Source organism: Aythya ferina (assembly GCF_964211825.1).
Source record: "Aythya ferina genome assembly, chromosome: 5".
Taxonomy (NCBI): domain Eukaryota; kingdom Metazoa; phylum Chordata; class Aves; order Anseriformes; family Anatidae; genus Aythya; species Aythya ferina.
In genome coordinates this window covers 56,435,254-56,460,226 of record NC_140301.1, presented here as the reverse complement: position 1 = coordinate 56,460,226, position 24,973 = coordinate 56,435,254, and the positions used below count along the sequence as shown (strand labels likewise).

Here is a 24,973-nt window from a genome sequence, read left to right as displayed (position 1 = left end):
GACCACTTTTCGCTGCCATTGAAGTTTTAGAAATGAGTCACTCTGCCTTGGACCAGTGGCACATTAGCGCTGCAGTTGGCATAACTTCGGCGTCTCGCTCGGATGGCTGAGTGCCGCACAATCAGGGCACGGAGCGTGTCCTCGGAGCGTGTGGGAACGTACCGAAGGCTTGCATAACTCAAAGCGCTGTAATATTTTGAGTGTTAACTTTAATTGTAATTAACGATGCCACTTCTGATGCTCAGAGCAGAAAGCACAACGCGTTATTTACCCATAGGTTTGCGGTAGCCGATGGAGCGCGTTTAATGTAACCGAGACCTCATTCTGGCTCCGCGCTGCTGGGCTTGTTCTGCTTACTTTGGGGCACAGGAAAGTTAACAGTTGGTCCAGCGCTCCTGTAAATGGCAGGGATGTCATTGGATGCTGACTTGGTTAACCTAATGATTTTTTTTTTTTTTTAAACCATCAGTATGTATGAGTTGATTAAAAAAATAAGCAAAGTCTTCTTAAATATAGTCTGTTCTGAATTAAAGGGTGTGGTGTTGGCTTTGAATGAGCTTGATGCAGCAACAAGCATGCAGCAGTTGGTAAATAAAGATGGATTTTCTTTTGTTCTGCTGGTGCTTGCTGCTCATTATTCTCCACTTACCCCGTAAGCTTCCCAGGGAGTGGCAGCTGTTTCTGATGTTAGACACTCTATCAGTGGTAGACAGCTCCAGATTCGGTGAGATACTGTTGGGGAGAGGAGAGGAAAATAACCTAACCCCGCAGTATTGTAAATCCTCAGCAGAATTAACTTTTCATGAACCAGAAGAGTTTTGTGCTTAACTTTCCAAAATATGCAGGCATAAGGGTGCTCTGCAGCGTGTGTTATTGTGGAGAGCTTTTTTTGGCGTGAGATGGATTTACATTCTAAGTGTGTATTAAGTATTTTAATGTGCAGTGTGTGGGGGCAGACACAAAGCAATAAAGCGAAATCGGTCTATAACAATCTTCGTGTGTATTTGCAGCTATGTACAGTTTGGGAATCTTTGCAACTTGAAAATTGCTTTGAGTAAACAGAATGGTACATAAAGATTTTAAATAATAAAGGCAGCAAGTTATAGAGGAGCCTATTTGATTTCAGGATTTTATATGTAGGATTTATAACCCATGCTTTTGCTTTTCTGTCTCTGCAGTGTTAGCATTCTGTTACTGAAAACAAAGAAGGCTCTGCCAGGGCATTACACAAGCAATGAATCACAGAGGAAAAAATGTTTTGCTTTGTAAATTGTTCACTTTTCCATGGTGGATCATTATTATTATTATTATTATTATTTTAAGTGTTGTCTAATAGAATCTGCCACACATGCTTGCGTTTATTGTACTTTGTATATTTCTTCTAGAGAGACTACAGAACTAATAGCATTGGTGACTTCAAGCAACTTCTTGCTCGTGGTCCTTAAAAACAAAGCCTCCACAGGAACAAAAATCGCAGGGCAAGAATTGAAACAGCTCAGTTCACTCCTCAGGCATGACAGCTTATTGAGTATATCAGAGGAAGGAAAAGGTGTTAACGTTTTTCAATCAGCTTTGCCACAGCAGTTGCACGCGATTATTTTTGTCCGTATCGACAAACTTGTTTGGTGCTTAACATGCTTGTAATGGCCACCACAAACAACTTGATCCTTCTCACAGGTTGCAGATAGTTTATAGTGTTTATAACATTTTAGGTGATCATAGGAATGTAATCTAGTTTCTCAGAAATATATACTTCATACCTTTTCTTGATGACTTCTTGGTGAGTCTGCATTTCAGAACTTCTGTAGAAGAATGAGAATTTGCTCAGGCTTGAATAAAAGATTAGGCTTACAGACAACCAACCTGACTGCGATATCTCAAACGAGGCAGTGTCCTGCCACTTTGCTGCAAGATGCAGAAGCGTAACCTCAGTGTTACATAATAAAATGTATGCTGCAGATGCTGCAGTGTGCCTCACGCTGTCCTTGGCAAGAGCAATAATCAATAACGGGCAAGCTTGCCATGTTACCAGATTCATAAAGCTCCAAACATGGAAAAAAGAAGTTTAAAACTGTTACTTATTTGCAAATCAAAAAAGTGGATCAGGAACCAGAACCAGCTGAAGTAAGTGAAGGTCTGGGTAGAGTGGTCCTTGTAAAATGGTAATGAAGTCACTGGTCTCCTACACAGGAAGAGTGAGTGCTAAATGCTAACTAGTGAGTGTGGAGGAGGATGGGGTGTGTGTATGTATTCCGTGTGTGTGTATGGGATGAACCACTTTAAGGACTATGTGATTAATCCTGTTAGATGATGCATTTTTCAACACAGATCAGTGGAATAAAGCTGTAAGAAAGTATAAGAGCCAAAGAAAAGCCTCTAATAAAATATAAAATAGGATGAGGGAGAGGAGTGACAGTAGAGTGTTGTTTTGTTTAAAATTATTCATACTTCACTGAAAATAATCAGATATTTTCAGAATATCTAAAAAAAAATATATATATATCTCCTCTGTAAATACTGATTGGGAAGACGCAGCATAGATTAGGCGAGACTGTAACTTGCCCTTCTTCAGGTTTTTCCATCCAGTCTGGATTTAGTCATAAATGCAGGTATGAGAAGGGGAAGGAAGATGGTTCCCTGCTCTTCTGGGTTGGCTTAGTGCAAGAGAAGAAAATGCCAACGTGTCGGGTGTGCAGCAGTGAGTTCCAAACCAGCGATAGTCCCGACAGCTGCCTACCTGGCAAACCTCCCCGGAAAGCGCTGGGCTGAGCGCTGTGGGTTTTCTTATCCCTGTAGTTACATCTGTGGTGTAATAGTAATGAGATTGGAGTAATCTCCCTGATCTGGGCTGAGTTGGACTGATAATTTAAGTGTGAAAGGCTTCATAATCTCCTGCTGATCCCAGAAAGTTTTCGGCTTTTAATTAAGGTCAGAGTTATGAAGACGATAACAAAACCTTCTACATTTACTGCCTTGCCTATAAATGCCATGACATGCTGTAGGTGAGTCCTTCTGAAATTCCTGAAGCGACGGTGACATTTCTGTAAAGCTCTTCCAGGTCAGCATAACACTTGCAGCTACAACAGGCATCTTCAGAAGAAAGACTGTGTGGGTTTGGGCTCGTTGCTTTTATTCTCATCTTTCTCGCCTGTGTCATTGCACTGCTCTGTTTTATCAGAGCGAATGGATGTTATTTGAAGGGTAACTCGGTAGCTCTTAGCTTCCTGCTTTAGAGTAGAAAGTTAAAAGCCCAGCGAAGGGCTGGGCAGCTGGAAGCAATAACTGGGGGTGTGTGCTGTGGATGCTGGGGCTGTGCGTGATCCTGTGTGCTGGAGACACAAGTGTGAGGCTGAAGGGAGAAGATGCACAGCTGGCACAAAGCGGGTTGAAACTGCACCCCAGAAGGAGGGGAGGTCTGCAGGGAGAGGAGCAGCTGCAGGGGAGTTCCCGGGGCAGCGCACACAGCACCTGGAGAGAAATTACCTGCGGAGGGAGGAACGCGAGCAGCAGGAGAAGGAGGTGTGAGCGGTGCTTGGAAGAAAGGGACGAGCAGCAGAAGGTTGCTGTGGCCAGCAAACCTTGGGAGCCTTTTCTTCTCCCTGTTTTTGGCAGTCATTTGAAGGGCTGGTGGCAGGTGAGGTAGTGGGCGCTGGGCACCAGCCCTCCCAGTGCAGTCCTGTGGGGTGTTCAGACCTGCTCCTGCTGCAGACCCAAAAGACGCTTGGTTTCTAGGCTGCTCCCTCGTCCTCTTCCCGGTGTTGATCAAACAAACGAGCAAGAAACCACGCTGGAGGGAGGAGGGTGTAGCTGCTGCCCAGCCACGGGTGGTTTCTGCAGTGGCTGCTTCTCTTTAAATCGGTGGTGGGGATAGGCGAAGTTGAACCATGGCTCAAATATGAGCAGCATCTTGTGTGCGAAATGTGGCTGGTGCCCTGATTTGAGCAGCACCATAAGCAAGGCTTCTTTTATTCAGCTGAATAGAAGTGTCACTGCAGGACCTAGAGACCTGGAGATCACCAGAAAGGGAAACTGAGGCACATTGACAAAATCACCCAGAAGAGAGGCAGGTAGAACCCCAATCTTCCATCCCTGAAGCCCAATCGAGTAACTCCAATAAGTGTAAATGAAATTTTTATCAACATTTTTCTCCTTCTGGTGCTGGAGATTTAGAGCATGGCTGCAATAGTCACACGATTGGTACCTGCGCTGAGTTACTCAGATGAGCAGTAGCTTGGGATCAAGGGATGTTTTCTCTGAAAAAGCAAGGTGGAGAACACTTCTGAATAGACGTTTTTCTTCTTTGCAGTGGCTGTACATCACCGCGTGTTTTCCCTCTTCATATTGTGATATATCAGCTTGTGTTTCATGCTTGAGATGTTGTGAGAGGAGTGAGTGATGTTATGTAACTTAAGCAGAGAATTATCTTTTTATGTTCGGAAAGTGACTGTTGGTTTGATAAAGCAGTTGACTAATTAGTAAATTACCCATTGTTGTTTAAAATACTTGCGCTGCAAAATGTAAATGAAAAAAATTTCTCCACTTGTCAGTATGAAAAATGACAATAGCAAAAATAATACATAGGACATCTGCTCTGATTTTTTTAAAATTTAAAATGCATTTAAGGCAGATGTTGCGGAATTTGAATGGAGCGAGGAATAGATAGGAGAACAAAACATAGCTGTTTACCTTCTATGAAGTCCCGTTCTTATGGTTAGCATCGCTAACAATATCTGACTCAGTGCCTGTGTTTTTCCACTGTTTGTATCAGAATGAACTGAATGTTCTTAGAGCTGCTGCTATGTCAGGAGTTGGTTTCAATATTAAAAATACATATATTGGTGAGTCAGTATTTTGGGGTGTTTTCTGATGATCTCTCCCTTTTCCCATCCTTTTTCCAGGAGAATACATAAAAACATGGAGGCCGCGGTACTTTCTTTTGAAGAACGACGGCACCTTCATCGGCTACAAGGAGCGGCCGCAGGATGTTGACCAGCGGGAATCGCCTCTAAATAACTTCTCGGTAGCTCGTAAGTGCTTTTTACTTGCTCCCTCATCCAGTTGGGCCTTGGTGTCTTCTTGCAGTCACTGGGAATCTGCATCGGTAACGTTCAAATCTGCTCAGACTAATACATGTATATCTAAACACTAAATGTGTTTCAGATCAAAACAAAACAAAAACAGCAGCAACAAAAAAAAACACATTTCTTAGTAATGGATGTGATCTGTAGGTTTGATGCTCTGCTTTTTTTCAGTTTTCTACTAAAGTACTGTCTCTGGTTATGGAATCAAACGGGTTTATTGGTTAATGGTTTGTATGTCTGTTATTCAGCAAGTTGCTTTAAAGTGAAAATTAACCCAAGTGTGCAGTACTTGGCAGGTAGGCACAGCCCAAGTATTTCATCCTACGTGCTGCCACCAGGTCTGAGTGCAAGTGGCATTAACATAAATCAAAGTTACTTGATTGTTAGCATAAGAGAACATGGAATAAGCACTGGTTTTTATAAAACGTACTCAGTTTTTCTTAGTTTTGAAAACAAAACCATATTTCTTTTATTAAAGCCAACAAAAGGGTTTGGAAATAATAACATCTTGTAACCTCTGCACTCTGTCCTATGCAAACATTTCCGAATTTGCTCAGGTGCCACAGCACAGGATGTGATAGAAGAACCTGAGGATAATTTCCTTTTCTTACTCATGTTTTTAACCTTTCTCTGTATACTTCCAGCTTTTATTTTCTTCTGTTCTTAATCTTTCCTGTCTCATGATCTGCCTGTGTCTTGTTCCACCACTTAAAAATAGATCATTGTGGCACCTGCTATTAACAGTGATCTGTTTCTGGTGACTAGTGGAAGCGAAGTTGGGCAGAGGGAAGGGTAGAGGGCTTTCCCTTTTTGTCACACGGTAGCTCGAAATGCACGGGGTTCATCTTTTTGGTTGATCATCTGTTTGGCCTTTCAGCAGATTTATTTTAGAACACCTTGGACGTTGGGAGAGGGCCAGACAAGGCCAGGAATTAATGTAAATGTTCATTTTTCCCCTGGTAGCCACGTATACCTGTTCTGACTGACGATGGGAAAAAAAGAATGAGCATGCTGTTGCCTGGTGCTTCAGTGCAGAATGCCAGGAGTGCTTTGGGGATTTTTGTCTCATTTAGAGAGTTGTCTTAGTATTGTCACTTCAGTAATGACATGGTGGTTTCCTCTTCAGACTGGTATCTCCTTATGGATCAAGAAGGTAAAGAAAGGCAGCAGAATGCTATTAATTCATACATTAATTCAGCACTTGGTCTGTAGCCAGTGGCTTTTAACAAATGCACTTTCTTGCAGGACGCTTCCATTCTGTTGCTGCTGTGTTTCTTCTGATAATCATTTACTGCAACTCACTGCTAAGGAATAAAAAAAAGGATGTGTCGCTTGCCTTCTCTATGTCCAAGTTGCTTTCACAAAGAGTTAACTTAAATTGGTTTTCACAACAGGGATATGTTGCTTTTTTTGGCAAATTGAGCCTGTCAGTCTTGGCATTTCTATATAAACACGTTTGTTTCCATGGTATCAGAGCATTGTCAAAAAAGATGAGACACATGCCAATGCAATCAGGTGTAGCCCCTGTGAGGGGGGGGGAGTGGGGAGAGTGGGAGGTGGAGGGATGCTCTTAGCAGTGCTGCTTATCTGGTGAGCCAGCAGCAGGTTGGGAAGCCTCGGTGCTTGTGGGGAAGGCCTCCTTGCTAGAAGTCATTCTTGTGGTTTTGCTCTCACTGAAGCAGCTGTGTTGCCTCACCAGGATTTAATTTCTCATATAGGCACCGGCACGCAGCGCTGGTAGCATGCGATGCACTGCGGTTCCCTCCTAGGTACCTGCCACGCTTGTATCACTTGGGTTTGTTTTGCAGCACAGCTTTTCCCTTTGAACCTGCTTGCCTCGTACTTTCACTGGAGTTAATTTGTCGAGTTAGCACGAGAGGAGTGAGCTCTGGAGGAGCGCTCAGGCCAGAGCAGCATCGCACTGCAGAAGGCTTTGCCAGTGAAAGTGGGAGGGGATTTAACTTAAATGTTTTGTAAAAATTCTTCCTCTTCCTTTTTTTTTTTTTTCTCTCCTCCCTCCAAGTGACCATGATAGCCCTGACTTTTTTGTTAATTAGTGAACTAGATTTTTTTAATGAGATGGCAGGCTGTCTCTGTCAGTCTGTTCTTTGGAAGTGGTCCCATGTTTCTGATTAAAATTTTTACCCTCTTCTGCTGTAAAATAATGTAGGCTTTCTCTAGCTTTGCAAGTAAAAGCGTTTTTTTTTTTTTTTCTTCATTACTTGGGAACTCTTTTCACTTGCAATGTAAAATTCATATTAAGTGATTTTGGCTGTTCATGAGAGGTAGGGATTATTCAATGCAGGAGGAAACAATGAAGGACAGTAACATCAGCTAATGATGCTCTGTCTTTTCCCTTAACAGGTGTGGAAAAAAGTAGTAGTAATAAATACAGAATGTGCTTTCCTTTATAAGATTTTTTTTTCATGTGTTTGACAATCATTTGGTAGTCTCTTCTTTGTCTTAAGCCCTGTCCTTTCAATCTGAGAGGGTTTTGATCATATGTCTTTGAAAACCTGTTTATAGGACCCCTGTGGTAAAGAGAGACTTACATTTTAATTCTTTTTTCTCCACCTAATTTCCAGTTTAAAATAGCCATGTATATATCAATGATACATTTAAGGAGTTTATTTTCCCTGTAAGTTACCTATTGGTGTTTTTTTTTTTCAAACTTCTCAAAGATGGTACCTAGCACTTCACTGTGATTTTTTGAGTCATATTTGTGTTCATGTTCCTTAACTCCACCACTGCAGAGACAGAAGGAATAAAAAAGCCTGTACCTAACTAGTTAGTTATGCTCCAGAGACACCAGCAGATAAATAACCGATAGAGCCCGTGCTGTAAATCTCTTGGATAAGTAGCCTTCATACTGATCGTAATCTCAGATTATCGTGTATGTCTGCCCATTAGGTTATAAGCCCTTAAAACCGTATAGCTGAGAAGAGCAGTATATAGCGGAAAACAACGCGGAGAGAGTGGCTGCTGCTGTTAGAAAGAAGGGATTATTTCTCTGGCTGTCCAAAAGGAGGGCGGACTGCGGTGGTTTTGTTGTACAGCCGAAAACATAATTGCTCAACAATGAGCCCTCCTTTTGGGACAGGGCTGCGTGTCTGTAGTCAGGCGTTTATCGCAGGGCACAGGATGACCAGATCAGTGGGCAGATTTTCTGTGTCTGCTGTTATTGAGGCTGCCCTAGTCTAGGTCTCTAACTCAGGGCTCCCAGCCTCCTCACTTTTGCCATGCTGGGAGGTCATCTGTTCAGTGGTGCTCCAGAAAGAGAGCACCCCAACATGGTATTCCTGCTCCACTTTCCAAAGTTTTATTTATTCATCATTCTTTTTTTCCTGGATTGCCTTTTTTTCTTTTCATCTCCTTCCTTAAAGAAACCAAAGCAGGAATGGGAAGGATTCTTGACATTATTGGTTTAAAGTGTGATGTCATTATATAGGGAGCAGAGTTTGACACTTTCATCACAAGTAATCTGCCTTTTAGCTTAAGTGCTGGGGAAGCAAATATTGTGACATTTTAGAAAGTCACTGGGATAATACTAAGTGTCTTTCAAATACAAAATGGTAATTTACATTTGAATGCCTTGGTGTCTATTCCTGTTAGGAACAATTTCTCTGTCCTACTTACTTTAAAAGACCAAACGCCAGGAAAGAATCAAGAGGTTCTTTAGAGCAATTTAAATCATTTTTAACAGGCTGCTGTTTATAGTACTTACTGTGTTGCAAAAGGAGAATACATATGTTGGCCTGTTTGACAGGAAAAGCTGTCTTCAAAGTGGGTAAGTGACCATCAGCCTGGATCTGACATGTGAGTGTTTTTATGCCCCAAACGATACCCCCAAACGTGCCATGAATCAGACTTAATATAACGCCGAGTCTGTTGTTGCACCCTGCTGTAGCAGGGCATGTTGCTGTACATGGTCATAAGAGATGAGTTTGGTGGTGTGTTAGCTTTCCAGCTCCAGGAAAGAGTTCAGAGTCAGTTGTAAAGGAAAGAAGAAACCCTCTGTTTCTTTGTTTCATTGATAAAAGCTGGTTCTCCCCATGTACAGCCATGAGGTAGCTTCAAACTTCTGAAACCTGAGTGGCACAGTGCTTTGGTAAGGCAAGTTAAAAATAAAGCCTTCTGCATTTCTTCATATGCGCTGTTATGATTGAGCAGGGTAATTAGACAGCATATTGTTCACTAAACAAAACACTTCTATGTGACATACTTGAATTATAGTGGTTATTAACTGACAAATCTCTATTATTCGTCTTGCTGTATGCCTTAAAGATTGCTGGATCAGCAAGCTTAACAAATATCGATGGACAGTGCTGATTTAGGGGAAAAGCGGTGAGATTTATTTGGTCCCCTTCCATGACAGAAAATGCCTCCTGTGGTTTATTTTGCTGAAATTAAATGGTTAAAGTTTGGAGCTCGTGGTTGGTTCAAATATCATGCTGCTACTTCAGAGTATTTATTCTGAGGTATGAAATGTGCAGCTAGAGGCTGCTTAAAAAAGTAAACAAAACCTCTCCGTTTATTTCTTCGTAACGTTGTACTTCTGGATAAGTAAAGGGGAACAGTTCTGTGTTCACAGAAGATTAGAAATAGCCCCATTTTCTTCTGTATGTGAGTCTGCAGCCACATTCGGTGTCTGTTGTGGCTGCATTGTGCAGGTTCACAGAGGACAACCCCAGCCGTAATCTAGTTGTGTTAGGCAGGCAGGCAAAAGTGGGAGATATAACATTAAAAAAAATGAAGACCAGCTAGGCTAAGGTGGCATTTCTTGGAGCAGGAATGAGATCTCTTGAGTTAAATTTCTCAGAACTGGGCTTACAGCTGTGTGCCAGCCCCTGCAGTTGCGCCCAGCATTAATTGCTGTCCTGCAAAGGAGGACAGAGGCTGCTGGGGCTGCTGGGCCTGCAAAGGCCCGGCCGCCTCGGCTCGTGGAGGTTCTTTAATCTCGGTGACTAAAGGAGTGCCGTTTATCACACTAAAACCTTTTCATGACTCATTAATAAACTTTCCCTTATCTAATTGCGGTGCTTTAGTAGGATGCGGTGTAACCTCAGCGTGCTATTAAAGAAAAATTAGATTTTCTTGTCATGAAAAATGCAAAGTTACTCATTGTAAAGCTTATAACTCCAGCAGCAAATGAGGCATGAAATACATTGCCAAAAATACAGCACCCAAAAACACTGGCAGTAAATATTTTATCTTGGTGCTAATTAAGAGCTTGAATTTAAAACTGAGCACTCTACATTTTCACAGTAATAAAATTAACCTCACGACACCAGCGTAGCCTTACTAATATGGGCTGTTATTCCGGGCAGATCCTGTCCTTGAATTCATCTTGTTAAACGTGGAGTGTGTTCGTAGCTCTGGGGGCAAGCAGAAATTTCTCCTTGCCTTTATGGAGCCTTCCTTGGTTGGAAGTTGGTTTGGAACCTGAAGGCCAAGTAACAGTGAACTTGGGGGCTCGGTAGCTGCAAGAAAAGGAGTTTAATGGACAAATGGTTCTTCCTCCTTTTTTTTTTTTTTTTTTCCTCCTCCACTCACTATTTTGAGTTTGCTTTAGCAGGAGCTGTTTAATTAGCATTGGAGTTTCTATTAATATATTTCTGGGAAATGTGATGGTTCGGCTTCTGTTATCACTTCATTGACTTTGGGGTGGTGTTTTGGTTGCTCTGTAGCTAATGTACCCTTTGTCAGGTGCCTGGTTCAGGCCGAGATTTGAAGGATAAATGCTCATCACATGCTTCATCCTATGAATGCTTCGTCCTATGAAGTTTAGAACAGTAGGTGTGATATTTTTTCCTAAAAACAAAATTCATGCTCTCCTCTCGAGAGTATTTTCTTATGAAGAAGGTGGTGTTTCTGAGTGTGGCCAGTCTCCTTGGAGTTTTTGGGTGGTATTCACTGGCAGGGCTGTGGACTGTTGGCTGTGTGTCCATCCGGCATCCGAGTGGCAGCTGTCCCGGCGGCGTTTGGGATGGGGTCTTTTCTGGGGTGTGCCTCTGCAGTTTGATGTTCCCTCTAGTGTTTGAGGGCTGGAAATGCTTTCTGACAGAGTCTAATCTTCGTCAGGTCCCAGAAAAATGACCAAATACGCTCTCCAGCAACTCCTTGAGAGCCCAGGACAGGATTTTATGACAGGAAAGTCGGAGGGAGGGAATGCGGAGGCTCGGCTTTAATTTCAGTGGCTGTAAATGCCGCATTATCAGCTGACTTTGTCCATGTGTTCTGCTCTGGGTGACCTTTGGAGCATCGGACCTGAGCCTGAATGGCTTCTGTATCATCACATCACATTTCTACTTACATCTCTGGCCAACCAAATGTGGACCCTTTCTAAGCAGAATTTGATTTCGGTGCTGCTTAGATGACTATCTCTCAAGCTATTTATTGGTTTCATCAACACAGTAAATTGTTTCACGTCGCCTAAAGAAGTACTTACAGAGATTTCTATGGCTGATTAATTGCAACAGTTTGCTAGATAAGAATAAAGACAAATGATTATTTAAACCTGCTTATGTACCATGACTCTTTCTTCCTTGATTGTGGTAGAGTGCCAGCTGATGAAGACAGAACGACCTAAACCAAACACATTTATCATTAGATGCCTCCAGTGGACCACAGTAATTGAAAGAACATTTCATGTGGAGACTCCAGAGGAGCGGTATGTTTCATTCATATTTAATACATAAACTACTCACAAAAGCAGATGCAAGCGTTCAGCATTAATAGCAAGCCCTTTGCTCAAGCTCTTACAAGGTGATGTACGTCTAGACTGAAAAGTGACAGAGAATTTTTGAGTGTCCCAATTTTATTGCCTGTTCCAGTATAAAAGGTGCCTTAAAGGGAGGTTGACTTCTCAGGGAGTGGATTTTGAACGGTGTCTGTAAATGAAGCGTTGTTGGTTTGGGCATCCAAAAAGCACAGGTGCGTGTCTGTACCAGCACACAGGTAGTTATTTCTGGAAAGTTAGGCTTCATTTCTCACTGGAAATTTTCTGCTATGTGGAATAAAGGGTTTCTGACCTGGGAGTTTCTGGAAGGATGAGCAGAAGTGAAAGAGATTCAGGCAAAATTGAGTTGTATCAAAATGCTGACCTCTTAAAGTCTTTTTAGACACCTTGTTTTTAAAGGAAAAAAAAGTCAGTAGTATCACTGCTGATTGCTAATGTTTTATGCAAATTAGATAATAAAGGTGATAGTTATCTGCTGCAGGTGCAGATTTCTGTTTCAGCTGTTAGGAAACAAAGCTAAGAGCGCGCATCCTGTGCTCTCATCATTGGAGAATTGATCTCTTACCTCCTGAGAGAAGAGTTTTCCAGCACAGCTACTCTACAACTACAGCGTATTTAAATATTTACTTGCTCTTCAGGAACTGAACTTAAATTATTCCAGTATCATTGCCCTAGGGGAAGGGATATTTTAAAACTGTGGTCCTCCCTATATATGATACTGGCACATGTTTGTTTTTAAGATCAGCAAATTCTACTTAATATTCTTTGCTTTTTTCTATTACAGTTTGTGTGTGCACTGAGTTAGATGGTTTCTATTTACTGCTTTTTATTCTATTACAGTGTTCAGAAGCAGGTGAAATCAAATTAAAGCAAAGAAAAATAAACTGGTCCTTGTTTCATTTCGTAGCTTTGCAGTCAGTGACCCTAAAATGAGTGAATAACAGTTTCCACTTGGGGGAGGATTGTGTTCTGGTTTTGTTTTGTTTCCTCCTAGCCAATTAAGTCAGCTTTGTGACACTTCAGGGCTTGGAGCGTTAGTCACCTCTGTTGTACACACTTGAGATGTAAAGCTGAGGGTGAAATTCTGGTATCCCAGGAATCGGAGATCTGTCTACTTCAGGAGGGCCACGATCTCAACCAAGTCAGCAATAAATCTTGAAACAGATGTGAAGGTAGCCTGTGGCTTTCTGTAATGGTTCTGAATAATAAAAATGGCTGGTAAATAAATGAATGTGTTTGTGATGTTAAATGAAAAAAGCTTCTGCTGGAAGCACAGGAAAATGTTTGGAAACTATTCCTACATTTAGCATTACCTTGCTGTCCCAAGACAGAGCTGAATAGTATATGAAGACCAGCCTTTTGAAGCAGATGGTACAGGTGAATGTTAGCTGAAGGAAGTGAATAGGTCATTTGTTTGTTCCTTAACCCCAAAATGGTAATTCTGTACAGCTGTCTTTCTGCTCTTTTGGAGATAATATGGAGGTAATCTTCCTTAGATATCTTCCGTATCTGTAATATGGAAATTAATACTGCTTCAATTGGACATAATCTAAAATAAAACCTGAACAGGACATAAAAGACCTTATGTGGAATTGGTCTAGCTTTTATTAGAAAACTGTATCAGGTAATTTTTCCCATGGACTTTGCTTCCTTGGTGCAATGTTTCTCTATTTTGCACCCAACACTGACTGCAATTCAGATGCTCAGATATGATTTTATTTTCTTAAGCTGATACTTCGCTGTATAATTTCAGAGTACCAGTGAGAAGTTTAACATTGATAAGGATGGCATGGCTTCTTTACTATGTTGCAGATTGTGCATGGAGTTGTTCAGCTTTGGCTGCTTGTGTTCCTGCTGTAGTCGCAGTTTTACAGACAGTAAAATGCAGTAAATCCACATTTGTTTAGCCCCTGTATGCCTTAAAGCTCTTCCCGAAAACCTGTAAGACATTGAGTTGCATGTTTTATGTTAAATAAACTTGCAGTGAAAGAAAGCGAAGGCCAAGAACTTTCACTTCAATAGTTTCCAAAGGTGTGAAACCTCCCCAAATTCAGTGGAGTGGAAGGGGTCTGCATAGAATTCAAAGGGGTCAGTATTAGAGCACCCACTGCTGAAACCACTGTGGAAACTTTCTTGTAACCAAGACCTATGGCTAAGATAAAATATTGCTGTTTTTACTGATGTGCTGCTAAGCTTTACACAAGAACTGCTGTAGCTCTGGCATCATCTCTGCAAGAGATGAATTATCTAAGTATCCTGGGCTTTAAAAACTTCTCCTAGAGCATTCCTTGGCATTAAAATTTGGGATGTGTGTGTGAAGAGGAGGCGTAGTGCCCCCAGCAGTTAAATATGTGTTTCCAGTGCACCATAGGAATGGAAAAACGGTGTTTAATTGCTTGGTGCTGCATGAGAGCCTTTTGCTTTTTGGTCTTGGCGAGTCTGTATTTGTTATGTAAATCTCTGTATCACTAGGTCACATCTTGACCTGATGCCTGACTGGGTATTAGAAATTGCTGAAGAGCCTTATGTTGTGTATGGACTGTGGGGACTTCAGTTGTCTGGTTTCTAGTATGATTAATAAAGATATAGGCTAGAAGTGCTCTTAAAATGTATTTTTGCAGTACTTGAAAACACAAAACTCAGTGTACATGGCATTGATTCATTTTAGAGCATTGGTTGCTCAGTTTTCCTCAGAGACCCTTGCTATGGCAGACAGTAATCTGAAGACACAAATAACAAATGTCATTGCTTACATTTTGCCAGGGAAGAATGGACGAAAGCCATTCAAACTGTAGCAGACAGCCTCAAGAAACAGGAGGAAGAGATGATGGATTTCAGATCTGGCTCTCCCAGTGATAATTCAGGTGCTGAAGAAATGGAGGTTTCTATGACAAAACCAAAACACAAAGTGGTAAGTGAGCATGGCAGGAAAAACACTAAATTTTAGATCTTGAATGTAGACGAGAAGCAGCAATCAAGGCCTGTCTGTTCCTCTAACAATTACACAGTTGTAGATGTGGCTTCTGGATGAAAAGGTTGTCTGAGGTGAGCAGGTATGGATCAAAGCCTGGCTGGGTCCACCAGAGTTCTCAACTGGGATGCACTGCAGGATTTCCAAGGCCAGCTCAGGTCTGGAAGCAGTTTGCTTAATTTCCTGCAGTACAGACAATGAAATCATATTTCCTGCTGGACCTTGAGTATGTGTAACCTCTATTTCTGTCTGCTGTGTCGTCATAGGCTAGTGCAAAGATGCACGAGTGAATTTGCAGGAATTGAGGTGGGGCCAGGGGGTTTCATTGCTCTGGATTAAGGACCTAGCCTAATCCCAGACAGCCACTGGGGTGTCTGTCCATAGTGTTCCTGCAGCTTGGGTTTTTGCATTGCGCACAGCATTGACTGAGTGGCCTTGTGTAAGGGGAGTGTGTGCCAGTATAGATCTCTGCCCTTTTACGTATCTCCTTTCAATCTCTTCAGCCTCCAGTCCTCTAGTTCTATCCTCTCATTGCCTCCTATTTGGCTTTCCCATCTCACTATTTTATCTCACTATTATCATTTCCATTTCCTTTCATAACTTTGCTTCAGTTTTGGGAAAGCTGATGACATTTTTAAAGAAAATAAGTCATTATGTGATCGCTAAGTATGTCTGCCAGCCTTGTGTCGTGTTGTTGGCTTTATACTGATGTGGGTGGCTACTTACGTGTCACTGTAAATCGTAGCTGCCTTTTGTGTCCTTGACGGAGCAGATACTACTCTTGCTGAGCAGCTCCTAATAGAAATGCAAGAACCACAACCTCCTTGGTCAGATTTCTGAGGCACATTCTTCTGAGACAGTGACTGTCTCTCCCTGGGCATTTTAGTGAGGATAATCAAAGTGATTATTGCGGTCCTGACATCCACTGTATTGAACAATTAACAGCAAGTCTCCTCAGCCAGCTGTAGGGAAGAATATGGAGAAAGTTTGCTATTGAGAACATCTTGGAAGTTTTCCCCAACAGAGGCTCCAGTAGCCTTTGGCTGTTCAAGTCGTATTACTGCTATGTTGGCAATGGTCATTGGTGCTGTAAGAGACTGTCCTTGGCCTGCAGCACATTCCAATTTCCCCAGCATTTTCCGTAATGGCAAAACAAGTAAGAGAGAGTAGCTAATGCATGAAGCAGTTGTTTTCTCTGTGGGTTTTGGTGCCATTCATTGAAACACAAGAAAGTGAATCCCCTAGAAACATGGGGAACATCAGAAAAAGGGTATGAATTCAGTCCCTAAATTCAGAGCAACATACAACTTTAGTGAACCTCTACACTGACAAAGTGGTCAAAATGTCTGTGGAGTGATGCTAATACATGGAGTGGTATTAGCACAATTGAACATTGAATGAGTCATGTGAATGAATTTTCTGTTGGTGGTTGGTTATGGTTTTCCCTAAATAGTTTGATTGATTATCTTTGGGAAGCGTACTGGTACCCATTTTTATGGCAGAATCATTTCTGCTTCTGAATTCTACTAAGCAAAAGGGTTAAAAAAAAAAAAATAAAATAAAAATGCACAGTATTCTCCCACAAATGAGAAATTGTGGTCTGATATACTTGTTGGTAGTTAATGTAATTCAGTTTTTGTTTATCGGTTTCATTAACAGACCATGAATGAATTTGAATACCTAAAGCTACTGGGAAAAGGCACTTTTGGAAAGGTCATTTTAGTTAAAGAAAAAGCAACCGGACGGTATTATGCCATGAAAATTCTGAAGAAGGAAGTTATTGTAGCAAAGGTGAGTGGATGGGAAACTTGGAAATATGTACAGCCTTCTGGAAAGGAATAGCAAGGATGCTCTGAGCACTTGTAAATAATTGCTTGAAATGCATCCCCTAATCTGGGGAATCACTTGGGTGATTTCCTTCTGATTGTGTTTCAGGATGAAGTAGCACACACGCTGACAGAAAACCGTGTTTTGCAGAACTCGCGGCATCCGTTCCTAACAGTACGTATTTCTCCCTCCGTTGAGTGGAACTTGACATCGTGACAACCAAGACTTTCCTTATTTTTTGTTATTCATATAATGCATCTGAGATCTGTGTTTTTGGAGTGGGTGTGTATTTTTCTGTGCGTCCATTTTTGGGAAGCACAAATTAAAATGCTTTTCTGAGTCCTCTCATTCTTGCAGAGCAGGTCCTAAGTACCTCTTGAAATCAGAGACTTCTTGTAGTGTCTCGGGGTGTGGTTTGGTTTTATGGCTCACCCGTGTAACAGTTTGCCATCTCTTGAGAGAGAGAAGTATTTGCTTTCCCTGGCCTCCAAGTGCTTGGTGTCCTCCTCGAGGCAGAGATCAGGGTGACCCTGACCTTGTGACAAATAAGTTCAGCAGAGTAGGGGAAAATAAAATAAAATATAAATATATTTCTTTTTAAAAAATCTCTTTTACTGTTCCCAGAAGCAGATTTACTGTGGAATCAGAGCTCTGGTAGTATCTGCTGAAGTATAGAGATGGAAGCACACTGGCAGGCAGATAGAGGAGAGTAATACCCATGCCTCATTCAGCCTTTATATTGGCTAACTGTAACATGATAGTATAGCCTTTTTAGACCTCCAGCACCAACAGTCTCTCAGGGTTGACTTCAGATACCCAATTTCTACCTCAAGATTTTGTTTGTAACATTCGTTATAAGTTGGTTCTGAATCATTTCCAACCTCGTCAGCCCCCTAAGAGACCTGTGTAGTGTCCTGGTGGTTTCCTTTTTCCAGGTACGCAAGAATTTAACTGGAATTTAGACTTTTCAAGTGTGGCCTCTGGAAGTAAATATTGGCTGAATTGGGTATAATCAGTAAATGTTTTTTGACAGGCCTGAAACCTGTTTGTCCCTTTCTTTGCAAAAACACATCAGCTTTAAAAATACTTTCCATAATAATGAAGATAATGATATTCTGTGTGGTATTTTCTTAATGCTTTCATAAACTTAAATATCCAAACCAAGGGCTGTCTTAAGTCAGCTGTCAGACTGGGATATGACCAAGAAACTTAAGACTGTGGCAAACAAGCTGGTGTTACTCTTGCTGCAGGAATACACATGACAGGGCTGTACAGAGGCACCTTGTGACACTCCATCACACCCTCTGTCTGGTTTTGTGAATTGCTCACAAATGGATATTGACAGCATTGCTCAATCCCCTGGCAGGCTGTCAACAGTGAGCAGTTGCAGTGAGCGGGGCAGAGACCAGGGGACTGGTGCTTGTAAGCTCCTTGTTTCAAACAAGTGGACTTGACAGCCACTATGGCAAAACCTTGTGCTTTTGGGTGGGTTGTTGTTTTTTTTTTTGGTTGTGGCCTCCTGATGCAAGATCAGACTGTGGGAGCTTGTGGCCGGGGGAGGATACTTCAGTGCCACTTTCAGTACATTTTGTGCCATTGTAATGGGTCAGAACTTTGTTTCACAGCATTATAGGCATTGCTAATAGCTTCTGCAAGGGATTGGTTTAATGTATTAAAGATATTTCTTAAAATAAATTGGCAATAGATCAGCTGCAACAAGAAAATGCAAATATTATATGACAGCCAAGAACAAAAAGTCCACTAAAATACAAATTTTACATCTGTCTGTGTTTTGGAAAACTTACTCAAAATGTTTTTTTATAACAGTTATTGTGATCTTTCTTCTGAGTTTTTGTTTAAATCTGTTTCAGGCTTTAAAGTATTCCTTTCAGACACATGATCGCTTGTGTTTTGTGATGGAGTATGCCAATGGAGGGGAGGTAAGGGAAATACAGTTTAATGCTTTAGGATTTTCCTGTCCTGCTTCTAAATCTGTTTGGCATTACTTAGCTACAGTCCGTGTCTCGATTTCTAGTGCATCCAAGCTGTCCCAGTTAAACAGAGCTGTTCGCAGTTTTAACTAATGCTAAGAACTAAGACTAATTTCTTCACTCCGTTTTTAGAGAATACAGATTTTGGGTGTAGGTTTGTATTTTACACAACAGCAACATATTGTAAGCTGACATTTAGTAGTTCAGAAAAATAAGTTGCTTTCTAGTTGTTCTTCAGACAGGTTAAAACACTTTTTAAAGAATTTTCTGAGCATGTGTTACTTTGGAGAGAGAGGTAGAAACACAGCGAAGAAGGAAAGGTACTAAGATGTTAAAAAGGAAATGATGAAATATCAACATTTCTCTAAATCATGCATTAAGTTAGTTTTAATATCTAATTGTAGTTCAATTAAAAGGAAGTTTTATTTCCTATATGTACAAGAACGTGTAGCAATCAAACTGGTGATCAGCGTACATCTGTGAATATGAATTATAATTGCCTGGTTGTTTACTTTATGATGGTTTTTAAAAACATTTGGGAGCACAGCTGAGTGTGGATGGGAAGGAGTTTTCTCTTAGGTAACATTGGATTCCGAGCGGGATGGCTTGAGAAGTGTTATACATAACTCAGAAATGCATGCAATCTAAATGCAACAAATTATTGTTCTTGTAGTTGTTTTTCCATCTGTCAAGAGAGCGTGTCTTTTCTGAAGACCGGGCTCGGTTTTATGGAGCTGAGATTGTTTCAGCATTGGATTACCTGCATTCAGAGAAGAATGTGGTTTATAGAGATTTGAAGGTATGTAGAAAAACAATTTCACAGGCTTTTGGAGTTTGGGCTTTCTCTTTCTTAGTCACAAAAGCAAATTAGCCTCAGCTGTAAGAAAGCCTGTTCTGACTGAACTTTAACATAACAGTTATTGCAGCTGTTGGGCTTGGCTTTACAGAATGTTTAAACACTTTTATCGTCTAAGCGCTTGTATAACGCATCTATCAGGACACTAGTGGTGTTTCAGAATACGAAGGGATACTAAGCAGCGTGGATTACATTTTCACCTGACTGCATATGTTCCAAGAGCAGCCTTGCTGGCTTTATACATGCTGGAATACAATCCTGGACTTCTTATTATTGGGTCTTATCAGACGCACGGAAATTCGTACGCTGCGTATGATGTGCTTCCTTGCAGTGTGCTGTGCGGCACTATCTTCGCAGTACCTGCTTGCAGTTGGAAAATTGAGTAAAGTTCAAGTTGCTTGTTTGTTTCGTGACCAGATTGGGAAAAGAAACAAACGAGAAATCTTAGGGCAGGCAAACTGGGGATGTTCTTGAGGGTAATGCAACAACAAAAATTATTTTCTGAGATGTGCTTTCAGGGGAGGATAAGGTGATACTAGTTGAATATGCTACGTAATATTTTCAGCGTATTTCAAAGTGTTCTTAGGAATTCCTGCTGCAATTTTGTATTCCCTGTCACCATGATTCCTTTAAAAATGCCCTTTGTTTCATACATAGTTGGCCTTGTTAGAAATTAGTGGTGCAGAGTAGGATGAGTATCAAGCGCTGAGTAGGTAGATAAAGTGATGCTCATATAAAAAATCTCTGGCAAATGCTTCTTTAAGCTTACGTTTAATTACTTTCTTCATTTGCTATCCTTTAATGGTACAGAATGCTTTATAAAATCACTTAGCGTAAAAGCAGGGATGAAGTTTTTAAAAAATGTAATAAGTACTCCACCTCACAAAGAATCTGGTGTTCTGTTGATGGTAATACTTTAGAAGCATAATTACAATGTTTACATTCTGTATTCTTGCTGTATATATGATCGGTTACCCAAGGACTGCAAATTAGTTACTTAATGCTCCCTAAAGAATTAAGGAAAGTGATATAAATGTGTATTTACATCATGCATGCTTTGGCAGCTGCTATAGTTCTGACTCCAGTGAGAACACGTTTCAGAAGTGTAATCTTCGGAAATTCGAGTCTTTTATTGACTTGCTCAGGAGCAATGCACGTTTTTTCTAATACTGTGCCTCATTTGGACTTCTCAGCTGGAAAATCTTATGCTGGATAAAGATGGACACATAAAAATTACAGACTTTGGACTGTGTAAAGAAGGCATAAAGGATGGAGCAACAATGAAGACTTTCTGTGGCACTCCAGAGTACCTTGCACCAGAGGTATGTTTACATTGACTTTCATGATAAATCATATTCTTAAATTCCATCCACGATAGCAGTAGCAATACAGAACAATTCCTATGCCATAATGTGTTCATGCAGTACTGCTGTGATATAATAACACGTGCTGAATATCTTTTATTCATCATGTTCTGGGACATACCTTCACCAGGAAGACGTGTGATAATTTTCACATGGGATAGCGTTTTATTTTCATTTCAGGGAATATGTACGTTTTACTGGAGCAGTGCTTGCTTCTAGTGTCAGAAGTCTAATTTAAAAAATCAACTCATAAATCATTAAAATATTACTCGCTGGCTTGGTAACCCTTTTGTGATTTATTTGCTCTGTATTGGACTATTTGAAAGCTATCAACAGAACTTTGGCTAAGAAGTAAAAGTATTGACTGATTCTTTTTGAAGACGGTGTAAGGTTAACTGTGTTCAGGAGGCCAGCAGCAAGGCAGAACGAGCTCTATTTTCAGTGTTTAGCATTGTATATGTTAGAAGTGCCAACTACTTCATGGCTGTAAGTGCACAAGGTTGTTTCTCAAGGTTAATTTGAAACTTTCTGTTTTGGAGGAAAAAAATCCAAGCATAAGACTCCAGTCCCCAAACATACATTTTGGAGGGATTTCTGTGCTAATATTTTTTCCATGCAAGCACGCGTTTGGATTTTACTCTTTAACTTCCATCCTGAAAATACTCCTTCGGGAAAGTTGTGCAACACACAGCAGGTGCTGTTCGAGCAGCGAGTTAGTTAAGGGCAGATCAAAAGTGAAATCGTGTGATAGAGGAGATGTACACACGCCGTTCTGCAGGCAGACGCTCGTTTTCTCTGCCCACGCTCGGAGCTGTCTGGAAGCAGTCGCTGTAGGAGCAGGGCACCGAGCCTGAGCTAATAACGCGCCGTGCCCCGCAGAAGGGCTCCTGCCTCGGAGTGAGCTCCTCGCTACCCCTGGCACACAGGCTTCCATCCAGCTGGGAGCGCAGGCAGAAGCAAGTCTTGGGCTGCTGGCAGATTATGCATTGCAGGCACGCCCAGGACGTATCCCTGCTCCAAGGTGGGAGATCTGTGCGCTGCAAACCTTTCTTTAGTCAAAGTGCGCAGAGGTACAAAGCCAAAGTGGAGGAGGGATGCATGTATTGCTGCGGAGAGCTGGTGGCGTTGCCCATCAGCACGTTCGAGCTCTCTGTTTGCATGGTGGTGGCAGTGGAAGCAGTTGTGTGCTCTTGTGTTTTTGTTTTTTGTTGTTTTTTTTTTAAACTCCCAGCTGCTCTCAAGGGCCTCCAGTCTCTTCATAATAATGAAGAACGTGGGCACCTGTCGAAGTAGCTTGCAGCAAAGAGGTGGAGCCAGTCTCATGCTAGCTGCCAGCTCTCCATGGATCGCTGGGAGTCTTCAGTGTTTCTAAATGGGGGTCCGTGCACCGCGATTTGAGATGCACTGATGCAGGGAGTAATTAGCAGCACGACAAAGAGTGTTTATTATTCATAAATATGGTTTTATTTGGTGGTTCCCCCTTAAAATCAATCGCTGAACTTCAGTTTTTCACCAAGGATTTTATGAGGTGATTAAAAATATTGGTTTTGTTTTTTTCTTAGCTTGGAATATGGGGATTCCCTGTGCAGGCATTATGTTGTTCTGTCGGTAGCGTTACTTGCTGTTATTTTTCTTTTTTCATATTTACAATGAGTTGGCTCATCCAAAACCCTGAAGGACAAATCCTTTTGATTAACCCAGCTCTCTCCCTCACTCGCAAATCCCATCTGCGAGCTGGAGTGTTAAATTCTGGAGGCTTTTGTCATCTGGTTGGTAGCATGCAAAAAATCTGGAAATTGCGCGTGAGCGATACGCTGTGCATTTAAGGTCATGCAGCCTTAAAAGCAGGGGTCTCGTTCTCGTTATCTGTGTCTGTAACTTGAGTCCCGCATAGCAGCATGTTTGTACAGTTGTTGCATAGTTGTTTTTAGGTTCATATTGGAATCTTGTGCATGGATGACAGTGACTGAACCGTGTCAACTTTGATGTGTCGGATATATCAGTGACTGTGATGTTTACAGCTGTTGTGCCTTCTCTTTCAAATTCCATCTCGCGGCAGCGTGGAGCTGCTTGTTAGGGATTGATCAGCCTTTAACTGAAGTGAAATGACCTTGTTCCTTTTGTCCTGCGTGTTGCAATCATAGAATCATAGAATATCCCGACTTGGAAGGGACCCATAAGGATCATCAGGTCCAACTCCTGGCACCGCACAGGTCTACCCAAAAGTAGATACCCAATAAATCATGAATATGCGTAATCCCTTCTCTGATATTGCATATTTTTAATAACCATTGCTCTGTTTTGTGCAATGCCAAATCTGAGCACTTTGAAGAAATAAGCGCTTGTTTATTCTGTGTAGAATTAATGGAGGTGCAGGAAAGAGCTGTAGTTAGCAATCTGTGTTGCAACAGTTTTAGCATCCTTACTGAAAGAATGTGTGAATTATTTTACGTCTTTTGAAAGCACCTGTAGGGCTGACTCTGCACACAGCCACACTTTGTGGCTTTTTTCCTTCCAATCCTCTCGTCACGCAGCTCCTGCAGCAGATGAAAAATAAATAAATAAACGGGCAGAGCCCCCGTGACTGATTTATTTTCGGTAAACCCAAGCGCCGGGCAGCACGAGGAGGAAGCGCTGGCTGCGAGGGGGCGGCTCGGGGCGGCGTTGTCACCCAAATATCTCCTGCGGTGCCTCGGGAAGGACGGGGCCGGCTCCTGGAATCCCGGCCGGCCGGCAGCTGTGTCGGCCGAATAGACGCACGGGGCAGCTGCAGAGCCAGCTGTCGTTTGGTGTGAATCATACGGCAGGGGATGCTGTAAATAGACCAGCGCCGGGTAATCCAATACCTGGCAGCCTTCGGAGTTTTACTGCAGGCCCTTTCCCTCGTCCGGATAATTAAGGGGAATAATTAGCGAAGACAGAGAGGCAGAGCGCAAAGGGTTGTTGCGGAGTGTCTCCTTTTTTGTGTGCAAAACCTCTCTGAATGTTTGTTGGAGGTTCGGATCCTGCTCTTGTTAAAGGGAAAGCTGTCGATTTTGGCTGTCTCTTTTACGCTTTTAATTTTGAGCACAGGGTGCTGAATTGGTGCACGGTGGCTGCGCGAGCTGTACATTGCTGCAAGGAGGAGCGCTGGTGGTTTTACTCTTGGCAATGCTAAGCTGTTAGTGCAGACCTGTGAAAAGACTAAAGATGACAAGTAAAACCTGAGGACAGGGTCTGGAATATGAGACTGTCGGTGTCAGCTACAGACAACTGCTTAGGAGACATAAAGTCTGGAGAAGTCCTTGTCACATCCACTCCACGGGGCACGAAACACTCCTACCTCCTCAACAAAGCCTTCGATGGAGAAGATGAGAAATGAAGTATGGTAGCACTTCTGTGGAGCAAGCAGGAGGGAAAAAGGACACTGCTGGGTCCCGGGTCCATGCACAAACCAGGGATTTGTTAGGTGAAAATGCCCAGGGGAAAGGGAAAATGCCCTGTGCTGCACCCCTTCTGCTCTGAGAGCTGGGAGAAGTTTGCCCCCCGACACTTTCTGCTTAGAAAGTGCAACCCCAAAGTGTTGGGGCTGGTGTGCAAGTGGTCCCCTCTGGAGGGGGGAGGAAGGGAAATATTTCAAGACAGCCTGGCTGTCATTTCACAGCCTTGCAGCCAGTCAAGTGGTAGGAGTGGAGATCTGGCTCTCAGTGTTTAATATGAATTAGTCATTTAGCTGCTGTGTGGTCTTTTGTGACATACCCTTTGGGTAGGGGCAAGTTAGTATGGAGAAGATTGTGCTGTTCAGTTCCTTGCTTCTGAAGGAATAGGAAGGAATAGGCTGACTGTCTTGGCTTTTCTCCCCAAAATGGCTCCTTGGTGGTGTTTTTCTTTTTTTTTTCTTCTTAATGGGATCCCATTTGGAACAGTTTGTGATGAATCAGTGAGAATTTAGCAGCTGGCTGTGTAATGTGAGAACAGTCCTCAGCCTCTGGGCTTTCAAAGGTTGTGCTTACCGTGGGCTTAATGGGAAGGGGAGGCTGGGAGGAAGAGGAGAAGGAGGCTGCCATACCATAACACTTCCTCCTTTTCCCTCTCTTGCTTACCTGAAATGCTCTCTTTCAATCAGTGACAGTGGATGCCAGTTGTTTCCAAGATCTTCTGCAGA

At 42.1% G+C, this 24,973-nt stretch overlaps 1 protein-coding gene across 2 annotated transcripts in view; it reads left to right on the top strand.

The window, feature by feature from the left end:
• AKT1 (AKT serine/threonine kinase 1) overlaps positions 1-24,973 on the top strand; it is a 72,155-nt gene that overhangs the window by 32,400 nt on the left and 14,782 nt on the right. For both annotated transcript variants that reach the window (XM_084520293.1, XM_084520294.1), the window contains exons 3-10: positions 4,899-5,027; positions 11,640-11,751; positions 14,584-14,731; positions 16,451-16,582; positions 16,727-16,792; positions 18,490-18,558; positions 19,283-19,408; positions 20,659-20,787. In XM_084520293.1, the coding sequence (XP_084376419.1) occupies positions 4,899-5,027; positions 11,640-11,751; positions 14,584-14,731; positions 16,451-16,582; positions 16,727-16,792; positions 18,490-18,558; positions 19,283-19,408; positions 20,659-20,787 (911 nt within the window). The remainder of the gene's footprint in view (positions 1-4,898; positions 5,028-11,639; positions 11,752-14,583; positions 14,732-16,450; positions 16,583-16,726; positions 16,793-18,489; positions 18,559-19,282; positions 19,409-20,658; positions 20,788-24,973) is intronic.